The 13,375-nt window shown below is 60.2% G+C and overlaps 1 protein-coding gene across 1 annotated transcript in view; it reads left to right on the top strand.

Moving 5' to 3' along the window:
- Nucleotides 1–13,375, top strand: part of CLPB (ClpB family mitochondrial disaggregase) — a gene marked incomplete at its 5' end in the record, with an annotated part of 62,248 nt that overhangs the window by 22,252 nt on the left and 26,621 nt on the right. The window contains one exon of the mRNA XM_084280483.1: nucleotides 11,822–11,919. Within this exon, the coding sequence (XP_084136609.1) occupies nucleotides 11,822–11,919 (98 nt within the window). The remainder of the gene's footprint in view (nucleotides 1–11,821; nucleotides 11,920–13,375) is intronic.

The raw sequence follows: 13,375 nt of genomic DNA, 5'->3' as shown, positions 1-13,375 counted from the left end.
AGTGTAGGGTCCCCCCAGCACCAGAACAGTTCGGGGTGACCCGCTGCGAAGCGGCGCTGCCAAGAAGGACCTGGGAGTGCTGGTGGCACCGAGCTCTCCATGCCCAGCAGTGTGTCCTCTCATGGCCAAGGGGCCGACGGGACCTGGGGGCCTTGAGCAGAGAGTGGCCGGCAGCTCCAGGGAGGTTCTGTTCTCCTCCCCTCTGCTCAGCCCTGCTGAGCCACAGCTGGACTTGGGTGTCCAGTGCTGGGCTCCCAGTTCAGGACAGACTGGGAGCTGCTGGACAGAGTCCAGGGAGGGTACAAGGATGAGGAGGGGCTGGAGCATCTCTGGTGGGAGGGAAGGCTGAGAGAGCACTCGAGGTGCAGCCTTACCAGTGCCCAGTCCAGGGGCACAATCCCCTCCCCAGACCTACTGGCCACACTATTTCTGACACAAGCCAGGATGCCATTGGCCTTCCTGGCCACCTGGGCACACTGCTGGCCGCACCTCGAGTGCTGGGTCCAGTTCTGGGCCCCTCACCATAAGAAGGACATGGAGGTCCTGGAGCGAGTCCAGAGAAGGGCAGCCAGGCTGGGGAAGGGGCTGGAGGGCAAATCCTCTGAGGAGCGGCTGAGGGAGCTGGGGGTGTTGAGCCTGAAGAAGAGGAGGCTGAGGGGAGACCTTCTCAGCACCTCCACTGACCTGCCAGGAGGGTGCAGAGAGGTGGGCGATGGTGTCTTCAGCCAGGGGACAGGAGATGGGACAAGGGGAAATGGGCTCAAGCTGCACCAGGGCAGGGTCAGCTCAGATGGGAGGGAAAAGTTCTTCCCTGGCAGAGTTGTGGGGCTGTGGAACAGGCTGCCCAGGGAGGGGGCTGAGTCCCCACCCCTGCCTGTGTTTAACAGGTGGGTGAGGTCCAGCTTGTTTCCTCCTCTGTGCCCCGCTCAGCGAGGCCAGTGCTGCTGTGATGAAGGCTCCTCCTCATCCAGAGGACGGGCCCTTCTTGCTCAAAGCCGTCTCTGTATCCGCGCCGGAGCCGCCACCGTCTTGCTGAGCGCCTGCTCGTGCCACACGCTGCTCACAGAGGCGCTTTGTTGGCTGTGGAGATGAACTCGCTGGGAGCTCCGGAGGAGAAGCCTCTTGGAGCGTGTGTGGCGCTGGGGACAACGGGGGGGATTGTGTCAGTGCTGAATTGACTCCTCTGCCGCCGCCACTCCAGCGGGACGCTGCCCAGCGCCCTCCTGCTCTTCATCCAGCCCCAGAGCCTGCGCCAGGGACGCGCTTTCAAGGCCGAGTTGGATGTGGCCCTGGGCAACCCTGTGTAGCTCCAGGCCTGGAGGTTGGTGTCCCTGCTTGTGGCAGGGGGTTGGAACTGTGTGATCCTTGGGCTCCCTCCCAACCCAGACCAGTCTGGGATTCTATGATTCCTGGGGAAAATAATCATCTCACAGAGACACGAGTGCATCCCGGGGAACACAAACCCACCAAGACAGGTCTCCACCTGGGCCCCATGGGAAGCTCCTTGTAGCACCCACCACTCCTCAACCTGATGTCCCTTTGCCATCCCATCCCACCCATGTACCCTTGGGAGCCCTGGTTCCCGTGAGACTCCCCAGCAACACACTCCTTCAACACAACAGGTCTCCTCTCTTTGGGAGGTGAACCCACTGGCCACCCCTTCCCATTCCTTCCAAGGAGTTTTGGGGTTTCCATTTCCCCATCACTTGGGGTGTGGGGAGAGGCAAGGAGAGGGTGCAGGGGTGTCCCCCTCCTCCTGGTCCCCACATCCCTCAGTCTAATCCTTGATGACTCCATGGCCGAAGGGCTGGTTGATCGAACTCCTGTCCGAGCGATCGCGGCCGGAGCCCTTTGTGAGGGTAATTCCCCCACCATTGACACCATGGCAGAGGATGTCTCCTGGTTGCTGACGTGGAACCAGCTCCCCTCACTCCCTCCCACACCCCCTCCCTACACCTGCCCCTCTACAAACCCTTTACTCACCCCAACCCTTCCCTCCCTCCTTCCTTCCTCCCTTCCCTCGGTGCCCTCAGGGCCAAAGCCATTAGCCGCCGCCTCAGCCCCTCTCTCTCTCTCCGCTCCAACAACTACCCCGTGGCGCTGGGCTCTTGATGTGTTTTTTAAGGGAAGCCCCCCCCTTCTCCCCACCCCACCCCGCCCCTGTAACGCTCACCCCTCACCCCCAACCCCTGGCCTTTTGTGGTCCATTCAGCGACTCGCTTGACCCCTTGCAGGACCTTCTCGCCTGGCGGTCAGCGTGTGTGTGCCCAGCAGAGCGCGAGACGGAGTCGCCGCTCTTGTTGTCCTTTATGGGATGGTTGACGGTGACATTTCACAGCCTCCTGACCTGGGGTGACACCGTGGAGAGTGGTGTTTGTGCAGGAGAAGGGCTGCCCAACACCTCACATCCCTGCACCGGTTGCTACCACGGGCGCGATCGATGCCGCCGGAGGGCTTTGTGTGGGGCTGGGAGGAAGGGAGGCAGGGTGTCCTCTGCTCTGTGGTGGTGGGGGTCTCCTCCTTTCACAGGGGGCTTTTCTCACCTCACTGGTTAAATCTGCTGTGGGAAATACCCGGGGTTCAACGGTTCAGCGTCCCACAGGCAGCCTGGCCAGGGAGCTCAGCCACCATCCTGCCCCCTTCTAAGTCCACATCCCACTGCTGGAGCTGCTCGCAGGCAGGATCCGATCCTCAGGCATCAGAGCTGGAGCTCCCAGGCTGGTGTCTGGGTTTACTCCTCCCTGTCGGGTCCCACCAGCCCTCCCTGATGGCTCATGGTGCCCACCAGCGAGTCTCTGCAGGAGACTTTGGAGTAGGTTTAAGCTCCAGATGTGGATTCCCAGCTCTGCCCTTGTAGCTGTGGGGATGCAGCATCTCAAGCAGGTGGGTTTGAGGCAGAGACACAACCTGGAGCACTTCAGTCTCCCTGTGGAGACCTGTCCCTCCTCATGCTGTTGTTGCAGACAAGGGCTATGGGGGGCTCCAGGTTGGAATGGACCTCCAGAGCCCATTGGGTCCCTAGGCCTGGAGGTTGGTGGCCCTGCCTGTGGCAGGGGGTTGGAGCTCTGTGATCCTTGGGGTCCCTTCCAACCCAGACCAGACTGTGGTTCCATGATTCTCTGATTCTCTCTCTCCATGCTCACATTTCCAAGGGAACGTGATAAATTCCATATTGATCCTTCCTGTTGCTCTGTAAATTTTGCACAAGATGATTAAATGGAGCAATAGAAGCTGCGGGCGCTGCGGCTCGATATGAGCTGGGCCGGCGTATCGACCCCCCGCCAGCCAACAGCCAACAGCCCCACTCCCAACCACCAATTAAAACCCTGGGAGACCAGGATTCATGGCCAGAGGGGTGCAGAACCGTTCCCCTGAGACACAGGGAGCGAACTGGTCCCACTCTGGTGCTGAACTCCACGGTGATGCCAATTGGTTGTTGCCAATTTAAGCGCTGTGCACATGTAAGGGTACAGGATAATGGGGGTTCTTGTGTTTCCCTCTCCATCCTGGTGTCTGGTGGACACCACAGAGATCTGGACAGGCTGGGGAGCTGGGCAAGGAGTGGTGTTCTGGAGATCAACCAGGGCACATGCTGGGTCCTACCTCAGGGACAAGGACAGTTTGGGGTGAGCTGCTGGGAAGCAGCACTGTGGGAAAAGCCCTGGGAGTGCTGGGGGACACCGGGCTGGCCATGGCCAGTGATGTGTCCTGGGGACAAGAAAGCCAATGGGATCCTGGGGATGTCAGGAGAAGTGTGGGCAGCAGGTCAGGGAGGTTCTCCTGCCCCTCTGCTCTGCCCTGCCCTGGGGAGGCCCCATCAGGAACAGTGTATGTGGGGCTGGACTCCCCAGGGCAGGAAGGACAGGGAGCTCCTGGGGAGGGGACAGCAAAGGGCTGTGGAGATGCTGAGGACACCAGAACATCTCTCTGACCCAGAGAGGCTGAGGGACTCGGGGCTGTTCAGCCTGGAGGAGAGAAGACTGAGGGGGATCTTCTCAGTGCTGAGAAACCCTTGAGGGGTGGGCTCAGGAGGAGGGGTCAGTCTGTGTTCAGGGGTGCCCAGGGACAGGACAAGGGGCCGTGGGCACAAACAGGAGCAGAGGAAGTTCCCCCTGACCCTGAGGAGGAGCTTCTTTGCTGGGAGGGTGGCAGAGCCCTGGGCCAGGCTGCCCAGAGAGGTTGGGGAGTCTCCCTCCATCTCTGGAGCCATCCCAGCCCCATGATCCTGGGCGCTGTCCTGTGCAGCCTGCTGGAGGGGACCCTGCTCTGGCAGGGGTGGGACTGGGGGATCTCCAGAGGTCCCTGACAGCCCCACCAGCCTGGGGTTCTGTGACTAAGCATCTTGTCCCCCCACCCCAGTGGCTTCACCCTCCCACATAGATATAAGTTCAGCTGGTTCCATGGTGCCTGGAGCTCAGCCCCAATTTCCATGGACAAGACAGGTCCTGCACACAGAGTGTGGAAACTCACAGGCTCGACTCCCCTTCATCATCTTCATCATCAGGGCTGAGCCCATGGTGCTGCGGGAGGCATGGGAGACCCACAGCGCCCGTGGTGGTCCCTGTCCAGAGCTGCAGGGGGTGGGATGTTGTGCTGTGCCGTGCCATGCCATGCCGTACCGTGCCGTTCCGTGCCATGGAGTGCTGTGCAGTGCCATGCCGTGCCGTGCCATGCTATGCCATGCCATGCTGTGCAGTGCCGTGCTGTGCCATGCCATGCCATGCCATGCCGTGCCATTCCATGCCGTGCCATGCCGTGCCGTGCCATTCCGTGCCATGCCATGCCATGCCATTCTGTGCCATTCCATGCCATGCCGTGCCGTGCTGTGCCATGCCGTGCCATTCCATGCCGTGCCGTGCCATGCCATGCTCTGCCGTGCCATGCCATGCCATGCCGTGCCATTCCGTGCCATGCCGTGCCATGCCATGCCATGCCATGCCGTGCCATGCCATGCCATGCCATGCCATGCCATGCCGTGCCATGCCATGCCGTGCCGTGCCATGCCGTGCCGTGCCATTCCGTGCCATGCCGTGCCGTGCTGTGCCATGCCGTGCCATTCCATGCCGTGCCGTGCCATGCCATGCTCTGCCGTGCCATGCCATGCCGTGCCGTGCCATGCCATGCCATGCCATGCCATGCCATGCCATGCCATGCCATGCCATTCCGTGCCGTGCCGTGCCATGCCATGCCGTGCCATGCCATGCTCTGCCGTGCCATGCCGTGCCGTGCCATGCCATGGCATGCCATGCCATGCTCTGCCGTGCCGTGCCATGCCGTGCCGTGCTGCACCCCAGCAGCAGGACCCTGGCTGGCAGAAGCGCTGCTGCTCCTGGAGCTCCAAGCAGGCGGATCCGAAACAGAAGCAGCGTGTTCACACCCCACACAGCTCAGTGTCCTGGGTCTCCTCTCTCCTCCCCCCCGGCCAGGAACAGGCTGATGCCTCATCCCAAGGGATGGCTGTTACCCTGGTACCGGTGCTCTGAGCGTGTCTCACAGAGCTCAGGGTTCCACCCTGGTCTCTGGCAGCGCCTTTCATCACTGACTGGTGTGATTTAAATCATCCTCTGGGCTGAAGGACCCAAAGCAGAGAGTTTATTGCTGCTCTGCTGGGCAGGAGCTGCTTCTGTTGGACCCAATTCCCACTCCAGTTCCACAGTGAGTCAGCGTCCTCCAGGGCTGTGACCCCTTCCCTGGGGAGCCTGTGCCAGCGCCCGACCCCCCTCTCAGGACAGAACCTCTTCCTGACACCCAGCCTAAACCTCCCCTGTGCAGCTTCACGTCGTTCCCTCGGGTTCCAGCCCTGGTACCCACAGAGAGGAGAGAGATCGGCGCTGCCCCTTCGCTCCCCTCAGCAGGAAGACACAGACCCCATGAGGTCTCCCCTCAGCCTCCTATTCTCCAGGCTGAACAACCCCAGGACCTTCAGCCTTTCCCTGTGAGCCTTCCCCCCAGACGCTTCCCCATCCTCTGGACACTCTCTGATGGACACCCTCTTGTCCTGTGGTGCCCAAACTTTCTCCCAGCAGCTCTGTGCCCAGCACTGCTCATGTGGTCTCAGCTCATCGCTGTCCCTCAGATGGCCCTGAGTGACTCTGTGGTGGCAACTGGCATCGTATGGGTGGCAGCCCGTGGGCATCTTTCTTCCCCTGTGGACACTGATCGCTCGCTCACCCTTAAATCATAGAATCACAGACTGGTCTGGGCTGGAAGGGACCCCAAGGGTCACAGAGTTCCAACCCCCTGCCACAGGCAGGGACACCAACCTCCAGGCCTGGAGCTACACAAGGTTGCCCAGACCCCATCCAACCTGGCCTTGAACACCCCCAGGGATGGGGCACCCACCCCCTCTCTGGGCAGCCCCTTCCAGCCCCTCACCACTCTCTCAGGAAAGAACTTCCCCCCAATATCTCATCTAACCTTTCCCTCCTTCAGCAATTCCTCAGTGCTCTGTGTCACTGGAGAAGGGTTTCCACTCCCTCTTCAGTACTGGCCCCATGAGGGGTTTGGGGTGAAGCCAGGCTGGGAGAGGTGGGCTGGGTCAGCCTGGAGAAGAGAAGGCTCTGGGGAGATCTTACAGCACCTTCCAGTCCCTGAAGGGGCTACAGGAAAGCTGGGGAGGGACTTTTCAGAAGGGCAGGGAGACAGGACGAGGGGTGACGGGTTTAAACAGGAAGGGGGGAGATTTAGATTGGATATTGGGAAGAAATTCTTCCCTCTGAGGGTGGTGAGGCCCTGGCACAGGGTGCCCAGGGAAGTGGTGGCTGCCCCCTCCCTGGAGGTGTCCAAGGCCGCATTGGATGGGGCCTTGAGCAGCCGGAGCTGGTGAGAGGTGTCCCTGCCCATGGCAGGGGGCGGGACTCAATGATCTTTGAGATCCCTCCCAGCCCTGGCCAGTCTGTGGTTCTATGGTGGGGTCCCCATCCCTGGGGGGATTCAGACCTGGGGAGCTGTGGCACTTGAGGACGTGGCTCAGTGGTTACGGTGCTGTTGGGCCGGTGGTTGGACTCGATGACCTTAGAAGTCTTTCCCAGTCTTGAAGATTCCCTGATTCCCTGATTCTTTGATGCCCTTGGGCATTGCTGGCTGGAGATAACCTGTCCTTTCCCAGTCCTCCTGGACTTGGGCCACGTCTAAGGTCTTGTGACCTTCAGTTGGACTCAATGGTCCTCCAGGTCCTTTCCAACCGGCCTGATTCTGATTCTCTGAGTCCACCCAGCCAGTACCTTGGCACACTTCACTCTGGGTGCCTCCTGGCTGAGCTGTGAGGACATTCCTGAGCCACACTGAAACTCACACCCTTGGGAAGACACGTTCCCTGTCCCAGAACCACAGACTCACAGGGTTCGAAAAGCCCTTTAAGCTCGTCAAATCCAACCGTTCCTGTCCTGTGCTGACCCAGATCTCTCAGTACCTCATCTCCCCACCTGTTAAACACCCCCAGGGGTGGGGACTCAGCCCCCTCCCTGGGCAGCCTGTTCCACAGCCCCACAACTCTGCCAGGGAAGAACTTTTCCCTCCCATCTGAGCTGACCCTGCCCTGGTGCAGCTTGAGCCCATTGCCCCTTGTCCCATCTCCTGTCCCCTGGCTGAAGAGACCATCGCCCACCTCTCTGCACCCTCCTGGCAGGTCAGTGGAGGCGCTGAGAAGGTCTCCCCTCAGCCTCCTCTTCTCCAGGCTCAACACCCCGAGCTCCCTCAGCCGCTCCTCAGAGGATTTGCCCTCCAGCCCCTTCCCCAGCCTGGTTGCCCTTCTCTGGACTCGCTCCAGGACCTCCATGTCCTTCTTATGGTGAGGAGCCCAGACCTGGACCCAGCACTCGAGGTGCAGCCTCACCAGTGCCCAGTCCAGGGGCACAGCAGGACCCACAGGTCCTTGCCCAGTGAGTGCAGCGCTGCCCTGCACCCCGACTCCCATAGTCCTCGAGAGGGTGGTGAGACCAGGGCCTGGGCTGGCTCCTCTCCCACTCATGGCCCATGGAATACACATCTTATTGATTGGAAAACCGGTTTGTGTTCCTGGAAGAAAAGGGGTGATCATGGTAATCCAATCAGCGGCCACTCGGGAGGCCACAAGTCTCTTCCTATTACTTTAACGAGCAGCGTGGAGCAATAATCATGTCATTCCTCGTCAGCGCTGATGGCTGATGGCACCACACAGGCCCTGGGAGGGTGGATGGGGGCTGCTTCATAGAATCATGGAATCACAGACTGGTCTGGGTTGGAAGGGACCCCAAGGATCACAGAGCTCCAACCCCCTGCCACAGGCAGGGACACCAACCTCCAGGCCTGGAGCTACACAAAGTTGCCCAGGGTCCCATCCAACCTGGACCTGAACACCCCCAGGGATGGGGCACCCACCCCTTCTCTTCAGCTTCGCTCCATCCCCCTTGCTTCGTCCCCATCACTCCCTGGCTGTGTGGCTGTTCGGACTGGACTGTGGTGGTAGAGGTGGAACTTGTGAGTTACGTTTAGCTTGGAGCTTCTGTGGTTCAGGGGGTGCTGGGTGCTTCTAGGCATCTCCTGTCCTCTTCCTCCAATAAAACCCATCCCAAAATTAGTTTAGTGTTTTATTCTGCCATGGATTGGGTCCTGGAGAGGCAGCAGCAGGGAGAGGGGTGCTCCCCACATCCTCTCCAGAGTGTGGGCATCACCAAACAGGCTCCCAGGGGTCTGAAGTGGTGGCTCTGGTGGAGGGAAGGGGTGTTGAGCCTGCTGCCAGAGCTTGGGGTGCTCCTCAGTGCAGGGCAGGGGGATCCCTGACAGCGTGAGGGATGATGTTAGCAGGTCCCCCAGCTCCCAGCAGGCTGGGGATGGCTTTGGACTGGGCTTTAGACTGGGCAGGATGGTTTTCATGGTCTTCTGCACCAGAGACTCACCCGCATGCCAGGTGTCTCCTCCCCCAGACCATGGTGCCTTCAGGGCATGAGGACAAGCAGATGCTGATCCTTCTGACCTCACCAACTGCTGCGTGGCTCCTTAGCCACAGGGCCTTCAGAGCAGCTCCATCCCCTGTGGCCTCCGTCCCAGAGCAGCTCCAACTGGGACAGGAGGCGAAACCGGGTCCTCACACCTCCTGCTCTCCTTGTCGCGGTGCCCGGGGCTCTCCCAAGCCTCTCAGTATCCCATCTTTGGAGCAGGGTGACTCTCTGAACCCAATCCTGCCTCCCTGAGGTGCTTGGCCACATCTCCAGTCACCAAATCTCTCCACCCAACCTTAAGGCACCACAACGCAGCGCTGACTCTCACAAAGCTCCCAGACCCACGGAGCATGTGGGATGCTCCTGGGATGCACCCAGTGTGCTCTTGCAGCTCGGAAGGGCAATGGGATCCTGGGCTCCATCAGCAGAGGGGTGGCAGCAGGGACAGGGAGGGGATTGTCCCTCTCTGCTCTGCCCTCGGGAGGCCCCAGCTGGAGTCCTGTGTCCAGAGCTGGGGCCCCAACACAAGAAAGATGTGGGACTGTTGGAGAGGGGTCAGAGGAGCCACGGAGATGATCAGAGGGCTGGAGCAGCTCCCCTAGGAAGAGAGGCTGAGGGAGCTGGGCTGGTTCAGCCTGGAGAAGAGAAGGCTATGGGGGGGACCTCATTGCAGCCTTCCAGTCCCTGAAGGGAGCAGAGAAACAGGAGGGGAATTGGCTTGTTAAGAGTGTAGATAATGGCAGGACAAGGGGGATGGAGTGAAGCTGGAGGAGGGAAGGGTGAGATGAGATATTAGGGGGAAGTTCTTTCCAGAGAGAGTGGTGAGGGGCTGGAAGGGGCTGCTCAGAGAGGGGGTGGATGCCCCATTCCTGGGGGTGTTCAAGGCCAGGTTGGATGGGGCCCTGGGCAACCTTGTGTAGCTCCAGGCCTGGAGGTTGATGTCCCTGCCTGTGGCAGGGGGGTTGGAGCTCTGTGACCCTTGGGGTCCCTTCCAACCCAGCCCAGTCTGGGATTCCATGATTCCAACATCCCCTCTCCTTTACCATCTCCCCCTCATCCCACCAGCCCCATCTCCCCCCAGTCATACACCAGAGGACGCGGGTGCCATCTCACACCCCCCCCCTCTTTCCCAGGCCCTATCGACACCTCCCCAGCATCTGAAGGAATCCAAGACAAATGGTTCAGAGGATGGAGTTAATAAAATTTGAAAAATTGAGGCCTGTCACTCCGTAAACTTTTCCCGATACCGCTGACAGGAACAGATTTCCCCAATGAGTGACCTTCCTGCCGCAGCTGCCGCCGCGATGCGGCGCCGCGCCGGGCGCTGGGACTCAACCGCCGCGCTATTCATCAAATATTATAAGCTGGGGCCTCCTAATACGAGCGTGGAGGGAATTTGGGGAGGGGGGGGGGATGTGGGAGGAGGCGACTGGGCTCGCACAGCCCGAGGTGTTGCCCAGGTGTCGATCTCCAAGCACCCGACAGCGAGTGGGAGGTGACAAATTGCCTTCCATTAAGGGATGCGTTGACGGCCCTTCGTGGTGTCACCGCTGCCAGAACCAGCTGCCTGGGGTGGGAGAGGGCAGAGGAGGAGGATGAGGAGGAGGAGGAGGAGGTGGGGATGGGGATGAAGGTGATGTCACCGCAGCCACCAGCTGCCTGGGGTGGGAGAGGGCAGAGAAAGAGGAAGAGGAGGAGGAGTAGGTGGGGATGGGGATGAAGGTGGTGTCACCGCTGCCACCAGCTGCCTGGGGTGGGAGAGGGCAGAGGAGGAGGAGTAGGTGGGGATGAAGGGGGTGTGTGAGGGGGGTCAAGCCGGGGCGCTGAGGATCCGCTGGCCACTTGTCCCTCCTCCTAGTGACACTGTTATTTATTGGGGTGGGATATTTGCTGGAGGTTGGAATCGACCCGTCGGAGGAGTCGGGCTTCTATCAATTATTACAGCAATTAGTCAAGTCGTCAAAGCCATTAACAGGGGGATGAGGCCAGTATTGGGGAGTATTATGGGTAAAGCCCAGGAAAACAAACCTTGGGGTGGGATCTCACAGCTTCTCCAACCTGGAAAACTTCCCCCTCCTCCCCCTCCTCCTCCTCCTCCTCTGCCTCCTCCTCCTCCTCCTCCTCCATCCTTACATCCCTCCCACCTCCCTCCCTGCTGTTCCTCCCTCCCTGGGGCTGTTTGGGCAGTGGGGAGGGGGGTTCCCAGTAGTGTTTCATCCTCTCACCTGTGTGGGTCACATCCTGTATGTGCAGTGACAGGTCTTGTGACAGAAATGACACCGCGCCGGCGGTGATGGGCAACAGTTTTCATTCTGGAAGCAAATAGAGATCCCTGATGGCAACACTGCTCCTGCTCCCAGCCAGTCCTCATGCTTCCCTCCCCTTCCCCTTTCCTTCCCCTTCCCCTTCCCTTCCTTTGCCTTTCCCCTTCCCCTCCCCTTCCCCTTCCCCTTCCCTTTCCCCTTCCCCTTCCCTTACCCCTTCCCCTTCCCCTTCCCCTCCCCCTTCCCCTTCCCCTTCCCCTTCCCCTTCCCTGTGTTATGACTGGAACCAGTGGGACAGTTGCCTCAGGCCCCTTTGAGGGGTTGGAGGTGGTTTGGAGGGTCTTTCCCGTTACCCTCGGTGCCTGGTTGGGTCCTGGCATCCATGGGTGCTGAGTGTCTCTGCCTTACAGGCCTCTCCTCCCAGGAGATTAATCCTGGGACACCCCAATCCCTGACCCAGCATTTGGGAGGGGACCCTGCTTGGGACACCCCAATCCCTGACCCAGCATTTGGGAGGGGACCCGGGCTGGGATGCCCCAATCCCTGACCCAGCATTTGGGAGGGGACCCTTCCTAGGACACCCCGAGCCCTGACCCAGGATTTGGGAGGGGACCCTGACCCCTTTCTGTCCCCCTGTAGGTGCCAACCCCCTGCAGAGGAACGAGATGGGACACTCGCCACTGGACTACGCCCGCCCAGGGGAAGTCATGGACCTGCTGAGAGCAGCTGAGACCAAGGTGAGCCCCAAATTCGGGGGACTGTGGCCTCCCCCGCTGCCAGAACAACTTCTGAGGAGACCTGGGGAGCCTTCATCCCCCCAGCACCTCCTCCTCCTCTTCCAAAGGGGTCGGTACAAGTTGATGATGTGACACACAGGGGGTTTAAACACCCCCCCTCCCCCAGCTCCTGCAGTGGGTTGGTTGGGCCTTCCTCTTCCTCCCTGAGAGCTGTGCCCTCCTCTTCCTCCCAACCGCTCTCCAGGGCCCGTCCTGGGCAGTAACACCTGCTGTAGGGATGGGGAATCTCAGTAGGGTCCCTTCAGTCTCCCCGGCTCCTCGAGTGGGGTGGAACACGCCCCATCCCACTTGGGAATCGCTGTCCTGAGGTGAAGGAACCCAGAAGGATGGGCTGTCACCCAGAGGGACAGGATGCCACCCAGAAGGATGGGATGTCACACAGATGGGCAGGATGTCACCCAGAAAGATGGGATGCCACCCAGAGGGATGGGATGTCATCCAGAGGAATGAGATGTCACCCAGAGGAACGGGATGTCACCCAGAAGGATGGGATGTCACTCAGAGGAACAAGATGTCATCCATAGGGACAGGGTATCATCCAGAGGGCCAGGATGTCACCCAGAAGGGCAGGATGTCATCAAGAAGGATGGGATGTCAACCAGAGGGATGGGATCTCACCCAGAGGAACGGGATGTCATCCAGAGGGACGGGATGTCACACAGGTGGGTGGCATCTCACCCAAAGGAACGGGATGCCATCCAGAATAATGGGATGTCATCCAGAGGAACAGGATGTCATCCAGAGATACCTGGACCAGCTGGAGAGGTGGCCCTGTGCAAACCACATGAAGTTCAACAAGGCCAAGTGCAGGATCCATTATGGGCACAGAGATGGACAGGAGCCACCAATGTGCATCTGCAGCCCAGAAGGCCAACCCCATCCTGGGCTGCATCCCAAGGAGTGTGGCCAGCAGATGGAGAGAGGGGATTCTGCCCCTCCGCTCTGCTCTGGGGAGACCTCACCTGCAGTGCTGTGTCCAGCTCTGGAGCCCTCAGCACAAGAAGGACAGGGACCTGTTGGAGCAGGTCCAGAGGAGGCCACAAAATGATCCAAGGGCTGGAGCAGCTCTGCTGTGAAGCCAGGCTGGGAGAGTTGGGCTGGGTCAGCCTGAAGAAGAGAAGGCTCTGGGGGGACCTTAGACCCCCTTCCAGTCCCTGAAAGGTGCCTGTAGGAAGCTGGGGAAGAACTGTTCCTGAGGGCATGGAGCGACAGGACGAGGGGGGATGGGTTAACCTTGAGCAGGGCAGGGTCAGATGAGACCTTAGGAAGAAGCTCTTCCCTCTGAGGGTGGTGGATCCCTGGCTCAGGTTGCCCAGAGAGGTGCTGGAGGCCCCATCCCTGGAGACATTCAAGGTCAGGCTGGATGGGGCTCTGAGTGACCTGCTCTAGTGAAGAT

The sequence above is a fragment of the Gallinula chloropus genome (genome assembly GCF_964237585.1).
Source record: "Gallinula chloropus genome assembly, chromosome: 1".
Classification (NCBI taxonomy): domain Eukaryota; kingdom Metazoa; phylum Chordata; class Aves; order Gruiformes; family Rallidae; genus Gallinula; species Gallinula chloropus.
This window is presented reverse-complemented; position numbering and strand designations above follow the sequence as displayed.